The 24,561-nt window shown below is 34.6% G+C and overlaps 1 protein-coding gene across 1 annotated transcript in view; it reads left to right on the top strand.

Moving 5' to 3' along the window:
* Window positions 1-24,561, top strand: part of slc35f1 (solute carrier family 35 member F1) — a 114,195-nt gene that overhangs the window by 81,749 nt on the left and 7,885 nt on the right. The window contains exon 7 of the mRNA XM_067383183.1: window positions 17,864-18,018. Within this exon, the coding sequence (XP_067239284.1) occupies window positions 17,864-18,018 (155 nt within the window). The remainder of the gene's footprint in view (window positions 1-17,863; window positions 18,019-24,561) is intronic.

Genomic DNA, 24,561 nt, shown 5'->3' with positions numbered 1-24,561 from the left:
ACTTTATATCACGCAATTCTGACTTTAGAACTCGCAATTCTGACTTTATATCACGCAATTCTGACTTTAGAACTCGCAATTCTGACTTTATATCATGCAATTCTGACTTTAGAACACGCAATTCTGACTTTATATCACGCAATTCTGACTTTAGAACTCGTAATTCTGACTTTATATCATGCAATTCTGACTTTAGAACTCGCAATTCTGACTTTAGAACTCGCAATTCTGACTTTATATCTCGCAATTCTGACTTTAGAACTCGCAATTCTGACTTTAGAACTCACAATTCTGACTTTATATCATGCAATTCTGACTTTAGAACTCGCAATTCTGACTTTATATCACGCAATTCTGACTTAGAACTCGCAATTCTGACTTTAGAACTTGCAATTCTGACTTTATATCACGCAATTCTGACTTTAGAACTCGCAATTCTGACTTTATATCATGCAGTTCTGACTTTAGAACTCGCAATTCTGACTTTAGAACTCGCAATTCTGACTTTAGAACTCGCAATTCTGACTTTATATCACGCAATTCTGACTTTAGAACTCGCAATTCTGACTTTTTATCATGCAATTCTGACTTTAGAACTCGCAATTCTGACTTTATATCATGCAATTCTGACTTTAGAACTCGCAATTCTGACTTTACAACTTGCAATTCTTACTTTATAACTCGCAATTCTGACTTAATCACTCGCAATTCTGACTTTATATCTCACAATTCTTACTTTACAACTCGCAATTCTTACTTTATAACTCGCAGTTCTGACTTTATAACTCGCAATTCTTACTTTAGAACTCGCAATTCTGACTTTATATCACACAATTCTGACTTTACAACTTGCAATTCTTACTTTACAACTCGCAATTCTTACTTTATAACTCGCAATTCTTACTTTATAACTCGCAATTCTGACTTAATCACTCGCAATTCTGACTTTATATCTCACAATTCTTACTTTACAACTCGCAATTCTTACTTTATAACTCGCAGTTCTGACTTTATAACTCGCAATTCTGACTTTATATCTCACAATTCTTACTTTACAACTCGCAATTCTTACTTTATAACTCGCAGTTCTGACTTTATAACTCGCAATTCTGACTTTATATCTCACAATTCTGACTTTACAACTTGCAATTCTTACTTTACAACTCGCAATTCTTACTTTATAACTCGCAGTTCTGACTTTATAACTCGCAATTCTGACTTTATAACTCGCAATTCTGACTTTATATCACACAATTCTGACTTTACAACTTGCAATTCTTACTTTATAACTCGCAGTTCTGAGTTTATAACTCACAGTTCTGACTTTATATCACACAATTCTTATTTTATAACTCGCAATTCTGACTTTATAACTCGCAATTCTGACTTTATCACTCGCAATTCTGACTTTATATCTCACAATTCTGACTTTACAACTTGCAATTCTGACTTTATAACTCGCAGTTCTGAATTTATATCACACAATTCTTATTTTATAACTCGCAATTCTGACTTTATATCACGCAATTCTGACTTTAGAACTTGCAATTCTGACTTTATATCACGCAATTCTGACTATATCACGCAATTCTGACTTTATATCACGCAATTCTGACTTAGAACTCGCAATTCTGACTTTATATCACGCAATTCTGACTTTAGAACTCACAATTCTGACTTTATATCACGCAATTCTGACTTTAGAACTCGCAATTCTGACTTTAGAACTCGCAATTCTGACTTTATATCACGCAATTCTGACTTAATATCACACAATTCTGACTTTATAACTCCCAATTCTGACTTTATCACGCAATTCTGACTTTACAACTCGCAATTCTTACTTTACAACTTGCAATTCTGACTTTATATCACGCAATTCTGACTTTATATCACACAATTCTGACTTTACAACTTGCAATTCTTACTTTACAACTCGCAGTTCTGACTTTATAACTCGCAGTTCTGACTTTATATCACACAATTATTACTTTACAACTTGCAATTCTGACTTTTTATCATGCAATTCTGATTTTATCACTCGCAATTCTGACTTTATATCACACAATTCTGACTTTATAACTCGCAATTCTGACTTTATCACGCAATTCTGACTTTACAACTCGCAATTCTTACTTTACAACTTGCAATTCTTACTTTATATCACGCAATTCTGACTTTAGAACTCGCAATTCTGACTTTATATCACGCAATTTTGACTTTAGAACTTGCAATTCTGACTTTATATCACGCAATTCTGACTTTAGAACTCGCAATTCTGACTTTATATCACGCAATTCTGACTTTAGAACTCGCAATTCTGACTTTATATCACACAATTTTGACTGTAGAACTCGCAATTCTGACTTTATATCACGCAATGCTGACTTTAGAACTCGCAATTCTGACTTTATAACTCGCAATTCTGACTTTATCACGCAATTCTGACTTTACAACTCGCAATTCTGACTTTATATCACACAATTTTGACTGTAGAACTCGCAATTCTGACTTTATATCACGCAATGCTGACTTTAGAACTCGCAATTCTGACTTTATAACTCGCAATTCTGACTTTATCACGCAATTCTGACTTTACAACTCGCAATTCTTACTTTACAACTTGCAATTCTTACTTTATATCACGCAATTCTGACTTTAGAACTCGCAATTCTGACTTTATATCACGCAATTTTGACTTTAGAACTTGCAATTCTGACTTTATATCACGCAATTCTGACTTTAGAACTCGCAATTCTGACTTTATATCACGCAATTCTGACTTTAGAACTCGCAATTCTGACTTTATATCACACAATTTTGACTGTAGAACTCGCAATTCTGACTTTATATCACGCAATTCTGACTTTAGAACTCGCAATTCTGACTTTATATCACGCAATTCTGACTTTAGAACTCGCAATTCTGACTTTATATCACGCAATTCTGACTTTAGAACTCGCAATTCTGACTTTATATCACGCAATTCTGACTTTAGAACTCACAATTCTGACTTTATATCATGCAATTCTGACTTTAGAACTCGCAATTCTGACTTTATATCTCGCAATTCTGACTTTAGAACTCGCAAATCTGACTTTATATCACGCAATTCTGACTTTATATCACGCAATTCTGACTTTAGAACTCGCAATTCTGACTTTATATCACGCAATTCTGACTTTAGAACTCGCAATTCTGACTTTATATCACGCAATTCTGACTTTAGAACTCGCAATTCTGACTTTATATCACGCAATTCTGACTTTATATCACGCAATTCTGACTTTAGAACTTGCAATTCTGACTTTATATCACGCAATTCTGACTTTAGAACTCACAATTCTGACTTAATATCACGCAGTTCTGACTTTAGAACTCGCAATTCTGACTTTATATCACGCAATTCTGACTTTAGAACTCGCAATTCTGACTTTATATCACGCAGTTCTGACTTTAGAACTCGCAATTCTGACTTTAGAACTCACAATTCTGACTTTATATCATGCAATTCTGACTTTAGAACTCGCAATTCTGACTTTATATCACGCAATTCTGACTTAGAACTCGCAATTCTGACTTTAGAACTTGCAATTCTGACTTTATATCACGCAATTCTGACTTTAGAACTCGCAATTCTGACTTTAGAACTCGCAATTCTGACTTTATATCATGCAGTTCTGACTTTAGAACTCGCAATTCTGACTTTATATCACGCAATTCTGACTTTAGAACTCGCAATTCTGACTTTATATCATGCAATTCTGACTTTAGAACTCGCAATTCTGACTTTACAACTTGCAATTCTTACTTTATAACTCGCAATTCTGACTTAATCACTCGCAATTCTGACTTTATATCTCACAATTCTTACTTTACAACTCGCAATTCTTACTTTATAACTCGCAGTTCTGACTTTATAACTCGCAATTCTTACTTTAGAACTCGCAATTCTGACTTTATATCACACAATTCTGACTTTACAACTTGCAATTCTTACTTTATAACTCGCAATTCTGACTTAATCACTCGCAATTCTGACTTTATATCACACAATTCTTACTTTACAACTTGCAATTCTTACTTTATAACTCGCAATTCTGACTTAATCACTCGCAATTCTGACTTTATATCTCACAATTCTGACTTTACAACTTGCAATTCTTACTTTACAACTCGCAATTCTTACTTTATAACTCGCAGTTCTGACTTTATATCACGCAATTCTGACTTTATAACTCGCAATTCTGACTTTACAACTTGCAATTCTTACTTTATAACTCGCAGTTCTGAGTTTATAACTCGCAGTTCTGACTTTATATCACACTATTCTTATTTTATAACTCGCAATTCTGACTTTATAACTCGCAATTCTGACTTTATCACTCGCAATTCTGACTTTATATCTCACAATTCTGACTTTACAACTTGCAATTCTGACTTTATAACTTGCAGTTCTGACTTTATATCACACAATTCTTATTTTATAACTCGCAATTCTGACTTTATATCACGCAATTCTGACTTTAGAACTTGCAATTCTGACTTTATATCACGCAATTCTGACTATATCACGCAATTCTGACTTTATATCACGCAATTCTGACTATATCACGCAATTCTGACTTTATATCACGCAATTCTGACTTAGAACTCGCAATTCTGACTTTATATCACGCAATTCTGACTTTAGAACTCACAATTCTGACTTTATATCACGCAATTCTGACTTTAGAACTCGCAATTCTGACTTTAGAACTCGCAATTCTGACTTTATATCACGCAATTCTGACTTAATATCACACAATTCTGACTTTATAACTCCCAATTCTGACTTTATCACGCAATTCTGACTTTACAACTCGCAATTCTTACTTTACAACTTGCAATTCTGACTTTATATCACGCAATTCTGACTTTATATCACACAATTCTGACTTTACAACTTGCAATTCTTACTTTTTAACTCGCAGTTCTGACTTTATAACTCGCAGTTCTGACTTTATATCACACAATTCTTACTTTACAACTTGCAATTCTGACTTTATAACTTGAAATTCTGACTTTTTATCATGCAATTCTGATTTTATCACTCGCAATTCTGACTTTATATCACACAATTCTGACTTTATAACTCGCAATTCTGACTTTATCACGCAATTCTGACTTTACAACTCGCAATTCTTACTTTACAACTTGCAATTCTTACTTTATAACTCGCAATTCTGACATTATATCACACAATTCTGACTTTATAACTCGCAATTCTGACTTTATCACGCAATTCTGACTTTACAACTCGCGATTCTTACTTTACAACTCGCAGTTCTGACTTTATAACTCGCAATTCTTACTTTAGACCTCGCAATTCTGACTTTATATCACACAATTCTGACTTTACAACTTGCAATTCTTACTTTATAACTCGCAATTCTGACTTAATCACTCGCAATTCTGACTTTATATCACACAATTCTGACTTTACAACTTGCAATTCTTACTTTATAACTCGCAATTCTGACTTAATCACTCGCAATTCTTACTTTACAACTCGCAGTTCTGACTTTATAACTCGCAATTCTTACTTTAGACCTCGCAATTCTGACTTTATATCACACAATTCTGACTTTACAACTTGCAATTCTTACTTTATAACTCGCAATTCTGACTTAATCACTCGCAATTCTGACTTTATATCACACAATTCTTACTTTACAACTTGCAATTCTTACTTTATAACTCGCAATTCTGACTTAATCACTCGCAATTCTGACTTTATATCTCACAATTCTGACTTTACAACTTGCAATTCTTACTTTACAACTCGCAATTCTTACTTTATAACTCGCAGTTCTGACTTTATATCACGCAATTCTGACTTTATAACTCGCAATTCTGACTTTACAACTTGCAATTCTTACTTTATAACTCGCAGTTCTGACTTTATATCACACTATTCTTATTTTATAACTCGCAATTCTGACTTTATAACTCGCAATTCTGACTTTATCACTCGCAATTCTGACTTTATATCTCACAATTCTGACTTTACAACTTGCAATTCTGACTTTATAACTCGCAGTTCTGACTTTATATCACACAATTCTTATTTTATAACTCGCAATTCTGACTTTATATCACGCAATTCTGACTTTAGAACTTGCAATTCTGACTTTATATCACGCAATTCTGACTATATCACGCAATTCTGACTTTATATCACGCAATTCTGACTATATCACGCAATTCTGACTTTATATCACGCAATTCTGACTTAGAACTCGCAATTCTGACTTTATATCACGCAATTCTGACTTTAGAACTCACAATTCTGACTTTACAACTTGCAATTCTTACTTTACAACTCGCAATTCTTACTTTATAACTCGCAGTTCTGACTTTATATCACGCAATTCTGACTTTATAACTCGCAATTCTGACTTTACAACTTGCAATTCTTACTTTATAACTCGCAGTTCTGAGTTTATAACTCGCAGTTCTGACTTTATATCACACTATTCTTATTTTATAACTCGCAATTCTGACTTTATAACTCGCAATTCTGACTTTATCACTCGCAATTCTGACTTTATATCTCACAATTCTGACTTTACAACTTGCAATTCTGACTTTATAACTCGCAGTTCTGACTTTATATCACACAATTCTTATTTTATAACTCGCAATTCTGACTTTATATCACGCAATTCTGACTTTAGAACTTGCAATTCTGACTTTATATCACGCAATTCTGACTATATCACGCAATTCTGACTTTATATCACGCAATTCTGACTATATCACGCAATTCTGACTTTATATCATGCAATTCTGACTTAGAACTCGCAATTCTGACTTTATATCACGCAATTCTGACTTTAGAACTCACAATTCTGACTTTATATCACGCAATTCTGACTTTAGAACTCGCAATTCTGACTTTAGAACTCGCAATTCTGACTTTATATCACGCAATTCTGACTTAATATCACACAATTCTGACTTTATAACTCCCAATTCTGACTTTATCACGCAATTCTGACTTTACAACTCGCAATTCTTACTTTACAACTTGCAATTCTGACTTTATATCACACAATTCTGACTTTACAACTTGCAATTCTTACTTTTTAACTCGCAGTTCTGACTTTATAACTCGCAGTTCTGACTTTATATCACACAATTCTTACTTTACAACTTGCAATTCTGACTTTATAACTTGAAATTCTGACTTTTTATCATGCAATTCTGATTTTATCACTCGCAATTCTGACTTTATATCACACAATTCTGACTTTATAACTCGCAATTCTGACTTTATCACGCAATTCTGACTTTACAACTCGCAATTCTTACTTTACAACTTGCAATTCTTACTTTATAACTCGCAATTCTGACATTATATCACACAATTCTGACTTTATAACTCGCAATTCTGACTTTATCACGCAATTCTGACTTTACAACTCGCAATTCTTACTTTACAACTCGCAGTTCTGACTTTATAACTCGCAATTCTTACTTTAGACCTCGCAATTCTGACTTTATCACACAATTCTGACTTTACAACTTGCAATTCTTACTTTATAACTCGCAATTCTGACTTAATCACTCGCAATTCTTACTTTACAACTCGCAGTTCTGACTTTATAACTCGCAATTCTTACTTTAGACCTCGCAATTCTGACTTTATATCACACAATTCTGACTTTACAACTTGCAATTCTTACTTTATAACTCGCAATTCTGACTTAATCACTCGCAATTCTGACTTTATATCACACAATTCTTACTTTACAACTTGCAATTCTTACTTTATAACTCGCAATTCTGACTTAATCACTCGCAATTCTGACTTTATATCTCACAATTCTGACTTTACAACTTGCAATTCTTACTTTACAACTCGCAATTCTTACTTTATAACTCGCAGTTCTGACTTTATATCACGCAATTCTGACTTTATAACTCGCAATTCTGACTTTACAACTTGCAATTCTTACTTTATAACTCGCAGTTCTGAGTTTATAACTCGCAGTTCTGACTTTATATCACACTATTCTTATTTTATAACTCGCAATTCTGACTTTATAACTCGCAATTCTGACTTTATCACTCGCAATTCGGACTTTATATCTCACAATTCTGACTTTACAACTTGCAATTCTGACTTTATAACTCGCAGTTCTGACTTTATATCACACAATTCTTATTTTATAACTCGCAATTCTGACTTTATATCACGCAATTCTGACTTTAGAAATTGCAATTCTGACTTTATATCACGCAATTCTGACTATATCACGCAATTCTGACTTTATATCACGCAATTCTGACTATATCACGCAATTCTGACTTTATATCACGCAATTCTGACTTAGAACTCGCAATTCTGACTTTATATCACGCAATTCTGACTTTAGAACTCACAATTCTGACTTTACAACTTGCAATTCTTACTTTACAACTCGCAATTCTTACTTTATAACTCGCAGTTCTGACTTTATATCACGCAATTCTGACTTTATAACTCGCAATTCTGACTTTACAACTTGCAATTCTTACTTTATAACTCGCAGTTCTGAGTTTATAACTCGCAGTTCTGACTTTATATCACACTATTCTTATTTTATAACTCGCAATTCTGACTTTATAACTCGCAATTCTGACTTTATCACTCGCAATTCTGACTTTATATCTCACAATTCTGACTTTACAACTTGCAATTCTGACTTTATAACTCGCAGTTCTGACTTTATATCACACAATTCTTATTTTATAACTCGCAATTCTGACTTTATATCACGCAATTCTGACTTTAGAACTTGCAATTCTGACTTTATATCACGCAATTCTGACTATATCACGCAATTCTGACTTTATATCACGCAATTCTGACTATATCACGCAATTCTGACTTTATATCACGCAATTCTGACTTAGAACTCGCAATTCTGACTTTATATCACGCAATTCTGACTTTAGAACTCACAATTCTGACTTTATATCACGCAATTCTGACTTTAGAACTCGCAATTCTGACTTTAGAACTCGCAATTCTGACTTTATATCACGCAATTCTGACTTAATATCACACAATTCTGACTTTATAACTCCCAATTCTGACTTTATCACGCAATTCTGACTTTACAACTCGCAATTCTTACTTTACAACTTGCAATTCTGACTTTATATCACGCAATTCTGACTTTATATCACACAATTCTGACTTTACAACTTGCAATTCTTACTTTTTAACTCGCAGTTCTGACTTTATAACTCGCAGTTCTGACTTTATATCACACAATTCTTACTTTACAACTTGCAATTCTGACTTTATAACTTGAAATTCTGACTTTTTATCATGCAATTCTGATTTTATCACTCGCAATTCTGACTTTATATCACACAATTCTGACTTTATAACTCGCAATTCTGACTTTATCACGCAATTCTGACTTTACAACTCGCAATTCTTACTTTACAACTTGCAATTCTTACTTTATAACTCGCAATTCTGACATTATATCACATAACTGTGAGTTAATATCTCGCAATTCTGAGAAAAAAAATGTCAGAATTGTGAGATAAAAAGTCGCAATTACCTTTTTTATTTTTTATTTCATGGTGGAAACAAGCTTGGCAGATTTGTTATTCACTTATTTTAAGTGAAACGTTAACAAGTGAAGAAGTCTGCCATAATACAAAAATACACATATATTCATGATACAGTGTACAAAAGTAAGTCTTAATATTTATGCTGTCTTGCTTCTCAGGTAAATGTATTTGATTTCAAAGATTTGAAGATGCACTACCATTTAAAAATTTGTAGTCTGCATAATTTTTTTAATGATTTGCATTTATTTGATCCAAAAATACAGGAAAAACAATAATATTGCAAAACAACAACAACAACAACAAAAAACCCTACAATTTAAAAGAACTGTCTTCTGTTTGAATATGTTTTAAAATGTAAATTATTCCGGTGATGCAAAGCTGAATTTTCAGCATTATTACTCCAGTCTGCAATTATTCATGCCTTCTGACATGTAAAAAAAAAGTTTCCTATTATCAGAACAGTTTAAGCCTTTTAATTGATTAAGTCATGTTTTGTCTGCCCATATTTCTAAGCAAATAATTGAATTTCCTTTGTCAAGAAGTAAGCATTTTCCATTGATCTTGAGAATATTTTGTGACAGATATAACAAAATATGCATCATCAATAGCAGTTCATTTCCTGAAATTAGGGTGGATTGCTTTCATTACAAACATAAATCACAAAACACATAAACTGGACCCCTGTCTTCAAGGGATCTTGTTCACAAACCAAGTTCAGAAAACAGCTTTCATGGCACTAAAGTCAAATGAAAACTGGTCTAGCCAGAACACTCTGGTGTTTAAACGTCCTTAGAAACAACAGCAGACACCTGAACGGACAGGGCTGATTAAATATTGCTGTGCATGTGCTGCTGAACTCAGGGAGAGATTCTGAGAGGCAACATCACCAGGAGATGTGGCTTTCCATTTGACTTCCTTACAAATGATAACAGGCATATTTAAACTGTTGACGAAAGACAATTAACAAAATAAATTGCTTATGCAATCTGTGACATCTCTACCCCATTTATAAATACACACGCCTGCTCACGTCTTCAAAATGAAAGCACAAACACAAATGCATTTTTATTAAAACCAATAACCACTTAAGGGACTGGGTTATACTGATTTTACTATGGTTAATGTTAAATGCATCTGATTAGAAACAGTTACAAATATCATTTGGTTTGTAATCCCAATTAGATAAGACTTGGCAAAACTACTGTCCTCTTATTCAATGTATTTTATGACCCAGGAAGTCACTTAAGTTTAATCCAGATTGATGCTCCTGCAGCGGCTTGATGAAGTGTTGAGTGGCCGTGCCAAAGGCAGCATTTGGGTTGCATCCCAGGAGGATGCTGGCTTGTCACAGGGACATTAGCAAGTCTAGAGTCGCTTGAGGGGGCAACGTCATTAACTGTCAAGGCTGTTGCAAGTAACACACTTTATGCCAGAAGAAGGAACGTCTCCTGCCAACTGCGATGCCCTTGATAAATAACGAGGGCATGTTGATTATAATGCATTAGTTATGTTGCCACTGTCCTTAAAAGACTGAGAAAATTCATACTTATTTGTGTACCATTGCATATATTATATTTATTAATATACAGTGGCTTCAAAATTATCTGGATGCTTAAAAATGTCTGAATGTTATAGAAGCTCCGTCACACTGTAAAAACTGTATAACTGTAAAAATTTAAACAAATTGACACAGTAAAATACCGTTTTCTATTGAAACAGTAATATTCTGAAGAAAACAATGCATTCTAGGTAATATTATTTGTCATTTTTGAGAAAGTAACCTATAGGATGCTTTCTTGAAAATGACAAATATTACCCAGAATGCATTGTTTTTACAGTATATTTCTTCTGTATACTACAGTGCATTCTGGGTAATATTAATTGTCGTTTTTGAGAAAGTAGCCTATAGGCCTCTTTTCTTATAGCCTGGTAATTCCAGACTCTGCTACTTCTCTTTGCTTCGTAGACAGAGTCTGGAATGGCATAATAGAGAAGTGTTTTCTCTCTCACCAGGGGGCGCTTGTCTGAAGTTTAAAATCATTGGTTACCCGTAAGCCAATCAGATACGTTTAGTTATGACGTATGTTATGTGCCTGTACAGCCGCATCGAAGCACAGACATCATGCATCGAACTCAAATCTATGATTGAACTTCCACTGTAAACCTGTTGTAAACACATGATAAAACAAATGTTTATCAAACACTCTTCTTGTTCTGGCTTCAGTTTGAAAAAGAGTTGAATGTTCTCCATAACAGAGCGAATTGCATCCCTTGTCTCGTTTCCCATTTCCGCGGTCGTTTCGGTTTTCGATTTCTCTAACCTACAATGTAAAACTCGGCGCTTAGCATCTACGTCACGGCTCTCAGCCCGCCCTCTGTTCGTTGATTGGCCCGGCTGTTTCCAGACCGGTGGTAAACAGAAAGCTCTGACGCTGTCTCAGACTGAGTACAGAAGCGAAATGAAATTGAGCGGAAGTAGGAAGTCTGACGTAGTCAGGCTACTTTTCTTAGGGTGTACTCACAATAGGCATGGCTGCCTTGAACCGAGCGCGAGTGTCCCCACTCCCCCGCTGGCCCGCACTCACATTGCACTTAACGTTCCAGGCTGGAGCACACTTACGTCATATACGATGCAACTTTTTGAATGGAAGGCAACGGGAAGAAATGCACTTTCGCTAAGATACTGCATAATATAGGCTATTTATAATTTATGCCGTGCAACGATTTACAATAGCTCTTATCGGAGGATTATTACAAAGGCAGCTGACGTTAATGGAGGAATTTTCAGCTTTACTCGCAAACTACAGGTGAGAAACTACAGGTCAAACATGCTTGGGCATGGTTCAGATCGCCTAGTGTGAGTACACCCTTAAAGGTGCCCTAGATTCAAAAATAAAATTTACCTTGGCATAGTTGAATAACAAGAGTTCAGTACATGGAAATGACATACAGTGAGTCTCAAACTCCATTGTTTCCTCCTCCTTATATAAATCTCATTTGTTTAAAAGACCTCAGAAGAACAGGCGAATCTCAACATAACACTGACTGTTACGTAACAGTCCGGGTGTATGCCCCAATATTTGCATATGCCAGCTCATGTTCCCAACATTATAAAAGGCATTAGACAAGGGTAGCCAGTTAACGTCTAGAGCTGCACACAACCGAATCATCAGACTAGGTAAGCAAGAACAACAGCGAAAAATGGCAGATGGAGCAATAATAACTGACATAATCCATGATAACATGATATTTTTACTGATATTTGTAAATTGTCTTTCTAAAAGTTTCGTTAGCATGTTGCTAATGTACTGTTAAATGTGGTTTCTTACTGTATTCACAGAGACAAGAGCCGTCGCTATTTTCATTTTTTAAACACTTGCAGTCTGTATAATTCATAAACACAACTTCATTCTTTATAAATCTCTCCAACAGTGTAGCATTAGCCATTAGCCACGGGGGAGGACAGCCTCAAATTCACTCAGAATAAAACTTTTAACATCCAAATAAATACTGTACTCACATAATTCGAAGCATGCATGCAGCATGCATGACGAACATCTTGTAAAGATCCATTTGAGGGTTATATTAGCTGTGTGAACTTTGTAAATGCGCTGTAATATAGTCGACAGGAAGCACGCGTCTTAAAGGGGCGGTGCCGAGTGTAAATCAGTGCATAGTTAATGATGCCCCAAAATAGGCAGTTAAAAAAATTAATAAAACAAAATCTATGGTGTATTTTGAGCTGAAACTTCACAGACACATTCAGGAGACACCTTAGACTTATATTACATCTTGTGAAAGAACGTTCTTGGGCACCTTTAAAATAACAAATATTTACAGTGCAAATTTGTTTAGTTTTTTTAGTTATTTTTTATTCCATGCATGGAATAATAAATGTAAAAAGGTAATTGCAACGTTTTATCTCACAATTCCGTGCAACTGCGAGTTATTTAGGCTGGCCACACACTTGAAGATTTTATGCCTGATTTTGGGCCTGATTTGCAGCCCCCAACAATTGGGGGGTGTGGCCTGTTTCAAGGCTTCTCGCAACCGACTTTTTGTCCAAAAAATCCTCAATTATGTGCTGTCATTACGATTATTTTAGTGCTCTTGCTGCCTCTGATGTGATACCTGCGATAGCCAATGAGAACTTGCGAGCTTCACCAACTTGATGTTGCATGCTTCTATAGCTGAAACTTGGCAGCCACGAAGGCTGGCCCGTGTGGTCCGATCCAACAGACAAGCTACTGTAGCTCAAATTGCTCAAGAAGTTAATGCTGGTTCTGATAGAAAGGTGTCAGAATACACAGTGCATCACAGTTTGTTGGGTATGGAGCTGCATAGCCGCAGACCAGTCAGGGTGCCCATGCTGACCCCTGTCCAACGCTGAAAGCGCCAACAGTGGGCACGTGAGCATCAGAACTGAACCACGGAGCAATGGAAGAAGGTGGCCTGGTCTGATGAATCACATTTTCTTTTACATCAGTGGATGGCTGGGTGCATGTGCGATGCTTACTTGGGGAACACATGGAACCAGGATGCAGTATGGGAAGAAGGCAAGCCGGCGGAGGCATTTTGATGCTTTGGGCAATGTTCTGCTGGGAAATCATGGGTCCTGCCATCCATGCGGATGTTACTTTGACACGTACCACCCACCTAAGCATTGTTGCAGACCATGTACACCCTTTAATGGAAACTATATTCCCTGGTGGCTCTGGCCTCTTTCAGCAGGATAATGTGCCCTGCCACAAAGCAAAAATGGTTCAGGAATGATTTAAGGAGCACACCAACGAGTTTGAGGTGTTGACTTAGTCTCCAAATTCCCCACATCTCAATCCATTCGAACATCTGTGGGATGTGCTGAACAAACAAGTCCGATCCATTGAGGTCCCACCTCGCAACTTATAGGAATTAAAGGATCTGCTGCTAACATCTTGGTGCAGATACCACAGCACACCTTCAGGGGTTTAGTGGAGTCCTTGACGAGTCAGGGCTGTTTGGCAGCAAAAGTGGGACCAACACAATATTAGGAAGGTGGTCATAATGTTATGCCTGATCGGTGTATATTTAACCATTCTGAGAAAAAAAGTTAGAATTGTGGGAAAGAAACTCGCAATTCTTAAAAAAAACCCATCTGATTTGTGAGAAGTCAAAGTTGTGATTTTATATCTTACAATTTTTACCTTTATTCTCAGAATTGAGATATAAACTCGAAATTGTGGAAAAAAAAGATTCAGAATTGTAAGATAAAAAGTTGCGATTTCCTTTTTAATTTTTTATTCCGTGGCAGAAACAATTGCTTCCATAGAATGGCTTTTATTTTAAGGAAAGATAATTTATTTTTTGAGCAAAACACTTAAAAAAAAATAAATATATATATATATTTTTTATTTTTTTTAAATTATAAAACTGATTTCACTTGACATTTAAAAAAAATATATTTTGTGGCATCATTAGATATATTTGTCAGATCCACTCTGAAATGTTTCTAAAATGTTGTCATCACCTCGAACTAATTTTAGTTCTTTTTAAACATTCAGGCTTTTTTTTTTTTCAACAGAGTAACATTAAATCCTTGCCTACAGATAGATCTGAACTTCCCCCTGAATAGCAGGTGACAACTTATAATTCTCTGATGTGCTACATTGCCAAACAGTGTTAGCAAGGCGTCTGAATAAGTTATGAAGCCTTCTGCTCAGCTCCAAAGACTCATAGCCTGAGAACAAACTGCGTTTGAACAGCACTGAGCTCTGAAATATATAGTGTGATATAATCCTGACATTGATTTGTCCTTACTGAGTACAAGCTGATTACTTGTTTTTACCTCAAGGGTTTCAGAGTTGATCATGATTTTTTTTCTTTGATAGCTGTAGTGTCACAAAAAAAAAATATATATATATATATATAATATATAATATAATATATATATATATATATATATATATATATATATATATATATATATATATATATATATATATATATATATATATATATATATATATATATTTTATACGACAGCACTTCTGTTTTCTAAAACATGAAGAATCTATTGAAACATCAAAAAAAAAAAAAAGTGCACTATACCTACAAAAGTGAAATTGTTTGACTTGGTGGGTTGCCAGACAGGAAGCAGATTTTGTTAGTATTGTCTGCTTTTTCATTTCAAAACAAATTATTATTATCTATCTCCATTTCTGCTGCGTCTCCATCTGCTGGAATAAAAGTTGTGTCCTTTACAAAAGCATTTAGAAATGAATGGCTTGAGAAAACACAAGTGAATAATCTAATTTTTTGTGCCATCCAATTCCATTATGATTGTGCTGGATGAATTATGACCAGAATATCACAGCTGCTGACTCTCTGTCCTCTATACAATATAAAAAGCTGATTGCTGGTAACAGGAGAATATTGGGCTAAACTCTTTACTGGCTTCATCTGTACCCATTTTAATCATTTGGCACAACATGAAACTGTAATATAATGTTGTACTGTAAAATAATAGAAGCTGTTTATATTTTTCTGTGAAGCCTGTACATATATTGCATTATCTAGAGGTATTCCATAGCATGTAAAGTTGTTATATGCTTTGTGTTACAATGCATTATATTTTTAAGAGCATAGCCATGAATAGGTAAGCATTATAAATAACAGATAATGTATCACAGAATAAACCAGATCAAGACCCAGATGCAATATAGATTACACGGCTACTTACCAAATAATTAAATAAGTGGATATGAAATATTGATTTAAATTTTCTTATGTGAGAAAGAGACTTCAGAGTGATATGAAAGACATGAGCTAGTCATTGAAACAATTTAGCAGTCATTTAATCAAGTATTCCAGAGAATTATATATTATATTATATTATATTATATTATATTATATTATATTATATTATATTATATTATATTATATTATATTATATTATATTATATATATTTTAAATATATACTTTAATTTTTTTCAGATTCTTTTTAAATTAAATTTTTATTGTTATAACTCACATTTTCATAACATATAATTATAAAACAAAATCAAACATTTATTTTGCCTATTTGAGGTTGTTGATCAACATTTTTTTCAGAAGATTAAGGATCTCTCCTCAGTGACCAATGGCTTCAAAAAAAAAAAAAAAAGACAAAAATTGCTGTATGTATTTTTCATTTTTTTCCTGATGTGGCTGTTAATGCCTGTTCACGCCAAGAACGATAACTATAAAGATAACTATATTAGCATCCATACCAGCAGATGATATCATTCTGTTTATTCTTAGAGCACTGCAGTTTTGTCGTCTGCCACTTTAAATGTTCCAACTCTTAAAGCAGAATTAATTCTGATTGGCTGTAAATGTTTTTATCATTCATCAGCTGAAAAAAGTCATTCTGAAAACGTTTCCAACAATTACTAATTACTCACCCTCATGTTGTTCCAACCTCGTAAGACTTTTCAACACAAATGAAGATCTTTTTGATGAAATCTGAGTGATTTTCTGTCCCTCCATAGACAGCTGCGCAAGTTCATAAAGATATCTTAAAAATAATCCATATGAATTGAGCGATTTAGTCTAAATTTTCGGAAGAGATATGATCGCTTTATATGATGAGCATTAGTCTTTTATTCACATATAAACAGGCCCGGTTCTATGGGGGTGCTAGAGAGAGCTAAGCACCCTCAAACGCAAGGAAGAGTACCCTCAGTTGATTCTGTAATAATATATTGGCAAAACAGATTTGGCAATTGCTCCAGTGCATATTTGTGTTTGCGCTCTGGAGAACGTCAAATTTATCAATTTACAATGTGTTTTTGCAGCGGTGAGCAATATAGCTAGTCACAGACATAGTTGTTGATATCTTGAATGCAATGGCCAATCAGAGGTGTTTAAGTTAGTCAGAATCCACTCACTGTGGATTTTTATTTATCCACAGTTTTTATTCAGTGCTGAGTTATGCAGGCTTGCGAAACCTCTCATTAACAAACAAAGTGTAGACATGATGTAAGTAAGAGATTTATTGTGCATTGTTGGCAGCTTCATTGATTATAACGGAACTTTGTGAGATTGTGATGGTCCCCAGCGGCAGTAATCGCAAGTGCGTTCCGGTTCCGCCCGCGGTAGTAATCGTGCTCATGTTCTGGCCCCCCCCCACGGAAGTTAAACGAAAGTCTTAGGTATTATGAGTAATTAATGACAGAATTTAAATGTTTTGGTGAACTAACACTTTAACTCTTTATGTCCTCTCAGGGCTGCTGTACATTGGATTCAGCGCATGCATGTTTGGCCTATACAGCTTCATGCCTGTGGTAATCAAAAGAACCAGCGCCACAGCGGTGAACCTCTCTCTGCTGACAGCCGACCTGTACAGCCTCTTCTGCGGCCTGTTCCTGTTCCAGTACAAGGTCAGGATATGCTCTCTATCTCTCACCTCCTCACCGCCGCCATCATACATGTCATTACACCTGCTGTAATTTTGCTCACTTGCCCTGGTCTCATCCATTTTTTTTCTCATGAATTTTGAGTATAATTGCTCTGGTCTCCTTCTCAGAGAGTGACTCGGTGACTTCAGTATGAAACTTGCAGCTTTGGCAATCATTCACAGCAAGAGATTAGAGATTATTAGAGCTTCCTAAATTCTGCACATCTGTAATCTACTTAAGTCTACTCAAAATATTTGTCAAGACTTCTTTTCACTAAAAACAGTGATTTAGTTTTCCTGTGGCAGGATGAGTGAACGTGGATATGTGTGTTGCTTTATGTCGTCAGATCTTAGATATGTAATTCATAACAAAAAATTGAGTAAGAAAATAAGTGTCTGTAGTGCACTGCAGTGGTGTCTTTGGTTGTGGCAATGCTTACTTGTGAGTGTGAGTTTGCTGTTGGGTTCAGTATAGTAGCAATACTTCATGCTTCAGTAATGGACATTTTGAAAAGCTGCATTACATTGAGACAGATTCACAATATAATAATACATCACCTTTAAAAGATTGAGCAAGGACTTTCCTTTGCCTTTAGGGAATGATCCAGCCACAATGTGAGACTTCATCTCTATACACCACCATTACAGTGAAAGCCATCAATGAACAAAGCCATTAGTCATACTGTACAATGAGCATAGTGTTTTAAACTCCTTTTCCTCATCTAGTACCGATTACACTGTCTGGAGGACAAAAAGAGATTCTGCTTCTTTTGAATTTATTATTATACAGTGTCACACTGATTCGTTTTAATGGTTACGGTGCTATTAAAGTGAAAATAAAGGTTTTTAAAGGGAGTTTTTGCAGCGATGCCATAGAAGAACCATTTTTGCTTCCCCCAAATAACCTTTTAGTTAACTGTTCTTAAAAGAACAATTTTTCTTAGTGTGAAGAATTTTAATAATCAAAAGAACCTTTTTCAACTATAAAGAACCATTTATGAAATGAAAAGCTTCCAAGAATGTTTAAGGTTCTTCTTGGAACCATCAATGCCAATAAAGAACCTTTTTAAGAGTGATGTGTGTGTGAAAATGGTGTTTTGCTGGTGTATAAAATGGCTTGACTTTTTTCCCCCCAAGGTGAATGTATTAGGACCATGTTTCTGAGCTTCTGGATTCATGAAATACAATTAAAGTGATAGATATGAAACAAACCTCCATCTCTGTCGCCAAAGGCAGAAAGATTACTGAATGTTCTCTCTGCTCATTGGGAATAGTTAGAAGTGGCTCAACCAAATCAGATTTGGTCTGAGTGGAGCGGCTTTTTTTTTTTTTTTTTGTGGCAACAAAAGCAGTAATCACATTTAAAGCATCTCTGGCTTTGTTTTCAATGTCCTTGTGTGAAGAGGCTCAGCACAGCTGTCATCTCTTTCTTTTACTGAATTGCACAGACAGAAATGATCATGAATTTCAGATAATGTTTGATAGACATGTTGTAATGCATTATATATTATATTATATTATATTATATTATATTATATTATATTATATTATATTATATTATATTATATTATATTATATTATATTATATTATATTATATTATATTATATTATATTATATTATATTATATTATATTATATTATATTATGTAAAACGGTTAGTTCCTGTCCTTGATCCTGATTAATGGCTGTGTTTTTGTCATTATAAAACATGGCTATGACCGCTTCACCCAACGGTTCTGTGTATCACTACACAACATCCTTAGCAACCACCCTTAGCAACGTAAACTGTATGTTCTCAATTGATATTGTTCATTGAAGCTCACTGTATTATGTAGAAGAGTATTGTGTGAAAGAGACAGAGTGAGCGAGTTTATTACCTGCATTCAGATTTAGCATTTTCCTTCAGGTCAGTCCTTTGTTCATAATAAAAAATCTGTTTAAATGTCCGATGTATTATCTTATCCTTTTAATAGTTAATGTTTTCCCGTGACTGACAGCGCATTTGTCAGTTGTGTCTTGTTCCGTGTTCACAACAATTGCCCGATTTCACAGACAAGGCTTTTTCTAATTCACATTTAAAAAAAGTTATGTCCTAATTTAACTAAGGCCTTATCCTGGCTTAATCTAATTGCTGTCTGTGAAACTGGGCCATTATATTATATTATATTATATTATATTATATTATATTATATTATATTATATTATATTATATTATATTATATTATATTATATTATATTATATTATATTATATTATATTATATTATATTAAGGAGTAAGTTGCTTTTGTTTAGCTAATTTTAGCATTTTACATATATATGATACAGGAGAATACGGTAAAATAATCTATTTATTTTTTAATTGAAGATGCTTCGTCACGTCTCATATTTTATCTTAATTGCTCTTAACTGTTAAATGTAAATGAATACATGAAATTGACAGTCGAAGAATTAAGTAATACTGTTTTATATTGTCTTAACTATATGATACTCATGCCTGGTATGATATAATGAGCATCAGTGTTCTAAAATATTTCATAGTGTTGTTCTCTCTCTGTGCCGTACACAAAAAAGACAAGGGATTACATCAGCATGAGTGAAGCCGGCAGACATGAAGCGCCTCCTAATGAATTCCTCTCCAGCCCTGAACTGAATGCCAGAGCCATTTGTAATATGGTCATATGTAGCCAGAGAGCACTCGGATTCTCTGCACGCTGTTGTTATTGCTGGTCTGTAGTCTGCACCTGCAGTCTCATCTCAACCCTGTCCTTTATTTTTGTGTGGCCTTTTGTCTTGTGAAACCTGGTTTCTGCTCACGAGGCAAACTCAAGGTCCTTGTGAGTGTTCAGCGGAGCCTAAAAGTCTAAGACAACAAGATCTAATATCATTAAATGAATAAGAAAAGACATAAAAGGTTGAAATATTTCAGATTCTGAGCTATATGTAGTACACTAAAAAGCAAATTTATGACATTCATGTGACTCCTACAGATTTTTTTTGCTTCCACTGAAGCAAAAATGTTCTCAAATCAGGGTTATTATAGTTAACTAAAACTAAAACCATAAAAAATAACATTTTTGTTACTTGAAATGAAATAAACATTAATTGAAATGTTTTAAAAAGAGAAGAATAGAAGTGTTTTTCCTAGTAGTCTCTGTATATGAATCCATATCTGCAGCGGACAGATATTGGCGTAAACCCACTCTTGGCTAAGACCATTTTGAACGTGCTTGCATGTTTTTCACAGTGATTTGCCGCTTGTCAGACAGAAGTAGATGAGAGTGTGTTTGAAATTTGAATCGAGCTGATTCCCACAATAGCTGAAGATGTTCCGTTCAGCCGAACCAATTCAGAAGAAAAATGAGCTGTGATGATTGATTTCTGATCTCGACAGGTTGCTCAATTTCTTGAAATCTTGGTTGCTTTTAGATGTGTGACAGAAGCATGTTCTCACTGTAATTAGGCTTTGATTTTTCCACTTGGTTTGCACTTTGTGGTGTGTTTAGTCTGGTTCCATGAGGAAAAATAGATAATTTGATGGTTGGATGTATCTTCTTATGTGCAGCAGTTGGGTTGTTTGTCCAGATTAAAAAGTTAATGAGAATTTTACTGGAAGCATTTAGTGGTTACAGAACAAATCATTTAAAACCCGCAAAGGGAAATGGAGACTTTTCACGTGAATCAGCAGATATGCCAATATTCATGCCCTCAACTGTGTTGTACAATTGGGCTGAAAAGATCCTAACTGCCAGAGTTGATTGATATTCTCCAATCAATTTAGGTTATTCATGCAGCACTTTTTATGTTCTCCTGATTAATATCTAAATATATTGGATTAAATTTAAACTCAGAGAAGATGATTATATTAGTCTGATTCCTTTTAAACAATATCAGATTTAAGTGAACATAAGGATGAGTTTTTAAATAAATGAACTTAAATCAATTAGGTTAGAAATATTTTAGCATTTATTTATTTTTCCCTTTCTCTAATTGAATACACGCACACACACACATATTGGGTTTCCAGTTTTCCACATGGGAAAATGTCCCTATTTTGTCCCCACAACATAGCATTGATTTGAAAGTGTGGTTTGGTGCTTTTACTGTAAGCTCTATTTTGTCTACTTTAATGGCTATGCTATTTCCCTTCACAACAACGTGAAGAGACGCAGCAGCGGGAGGAGCCATTACCTGCAGCACTTCAAGGCTAACGGGGGATTTTAAATGCTCCTATAAACTTGCCTCCTTTATTGAAAACAGTTGTTAATAGCTGACTAATTTTATTCATTGAAATCAATGAATATGAAATTTGAATGTGGTCACAAAAGCTTGCATGCTGAAAACAGTTTGTTTTCTGGTTATTTTAGGTTATTTTAGGCAATTCTACCATAATTTGTGGGTCAAGACATGCTTTCCATTCAACCATGCATTTAGTTGATTTAGGCTGCACAACTCACTTCATTAGCACAGACTCATGTTACATTTGGAGTTTGATTTCCATAGTTTAAAAGGCAGTGATTTGAGATTTTCTGATTTTTTAAAAAGTGCATATTTACTTATGTGTGACGAAATATATGGAAGTTTGTTTAAAATAAAAAAGAGGTAATTATGACTTTTTATTTCACAATTATTACTTTTTTTTACTTGCAATCGCAAGTTTTTACCTCACAATTATGACTTTTTTTCTCATAATTTATGAGTTTAGATATAAATGTAGAATTGGGAGATATAACCTCGGAATTATTAAAGTCAGAATTGCGAGTCATAAACACTGAATTATGAAAAATGAAATCAGAATTGTGAGTCATAAACTCGGAATTATGAGAACTAAAGTCAGAATTGGGAGTTATAAACGGAATTATGCAAAATAAAGTCATAATTATGAGTCATAAACTTGTAATTATGAGAAATAAAGTCAGAATTGCGAGATATAAACTTGCAATTCAGATGTTTTTTGTGAATTGCGAGTCATAAACTTGGAATTTATGAGAAATAAAATCAGAATTTTTACGAGAAATAAAGTCAGTATTGCCAGTCATAAACTCAGAATTATGAGAAATAAAGTCAGAATTGTGAGTAATAAACTTGGAATTATGAGAAATAAAGTCATAATTGTGAGTCATAATTTTAGAATTATGAGAAATTCAGAATTGTTATGAGAAATAAAGTCAGAATTGCGAGTTATAAACTCTGAATTATTAGACTGACTTCGTCATACTCATATTCTAGGCAGAATGTGAGTCTGATACTGCTCCATTGCACTTGAATTATGGGGCGTGTCTTAACCGAACCAGTAAAAAAAACAAAAAACTCTGCACTCAATTGGATAGACCTACAACCAATCAGAGCAACGCAGTAAGTGACGTATGTTGAACTTGTACTTAAACTTTTGCCGAATCCCGTTGGAAGGACGGCAAACACATCTTTCCCATCGACAAATGCCTTGATTGCGGTTCTTTGTTCGTCTTTTAAAATTAATGCGCTGTCGATTTCTTTTATTACAGACGTGATAGCGGAATCTAAACATCTTACTTCTCCAGCTTCAGTCATCGTTGGTGAAAACCAATTCAACCCAGTGCTCTTTGATGACGTGGGTGGTTACGTAACCGCAGATAGCCTGTCCATCATCGATTAAAGCCCGCCCTGGCAATTTGATTGGCTCGGCCTTCTGGGAGCCGAGCATAATTACTCCACAATGGATCGAGTCCAGACCGAACTTCCCGTCCAAAAAATGTTGTGGGCGGGGTTCGGGCTGGCACCCAGGCTACTGAATTATGCAAAATAAAGTCATAATTATGAGTCATAAACTTGTAATTATGAGAAATAAAGTCAGAATTGCGAGATATAAACTTGCAATTCAGATGTTTTTTGTGAATTGCGAGTCATAAACTTGGAATTTATGAGAAATAAAATCAGAATTTTTACGAGAAATAAAGTCAGTATTGCCAGTCATAAACTCAGAATTATGAGAAATAAAGTCAGAATTGTGAGTAATAAACTTGGAATTATGAGAAATAAAGTCATAATTGTGAGTCATAATTTTAGAATTATGAGAAATTCAGAATTGTTATGAGAAATAAAGTCAGAATTGCGAGTTATAAACTCTGAATTATTAGACTGACTTCGTCATACTCATATTCTAGGCAGAATGTGAGTCTGATACTGCTCCATTGCACTTGAATTATGGGGCGTGTCTTAACCGAACCAGTAAAAAAAACAAAAAACTCTGCACTCAATTGGATAGACCTACAACCAATCAGAGCAACGCAGTAAGTGACGTATGTTGAACTTGTACTTAAACTTTTGCCGAATCCCGTTGGAAGGACGGCAAACACATCTTTCCCATCGACAAATGCCTTGATTGCGGTTCTTTGTTCGTCTTTTAAAATTAATGCACTGTCGATTTCTTTTATTACAGACGTGATAGCGGAATCTAAACATCTTACTTCTCCAGCTTCAGTCATCGTTGGTGAAAACCAATTCAACCCAAGCGCTCTTTGATGACGTGGGTGGTTACGTAACCGCAGAT

The sequence above is a fragment of the Chanodichthys erythropterus genome, chromosome 4 (genome assembly GCF_024489055.1).
Source record: "Chanodichthys erythropterus isolate Z2021 chromosome 4, ASM2448905v1, whole genome shotgun sequence".
In the NCBI taxonomy this organism is placed as follows: Eukaryota; Metazoa; Chordata; class Actinopteri; order Cypriniformes; family Xenocyprididae; genus Chanodichthys; species Chanodichthys erythropterus.
This window is presented reverse-complemented; position numbering and strand designations above follow the sequence as displayed.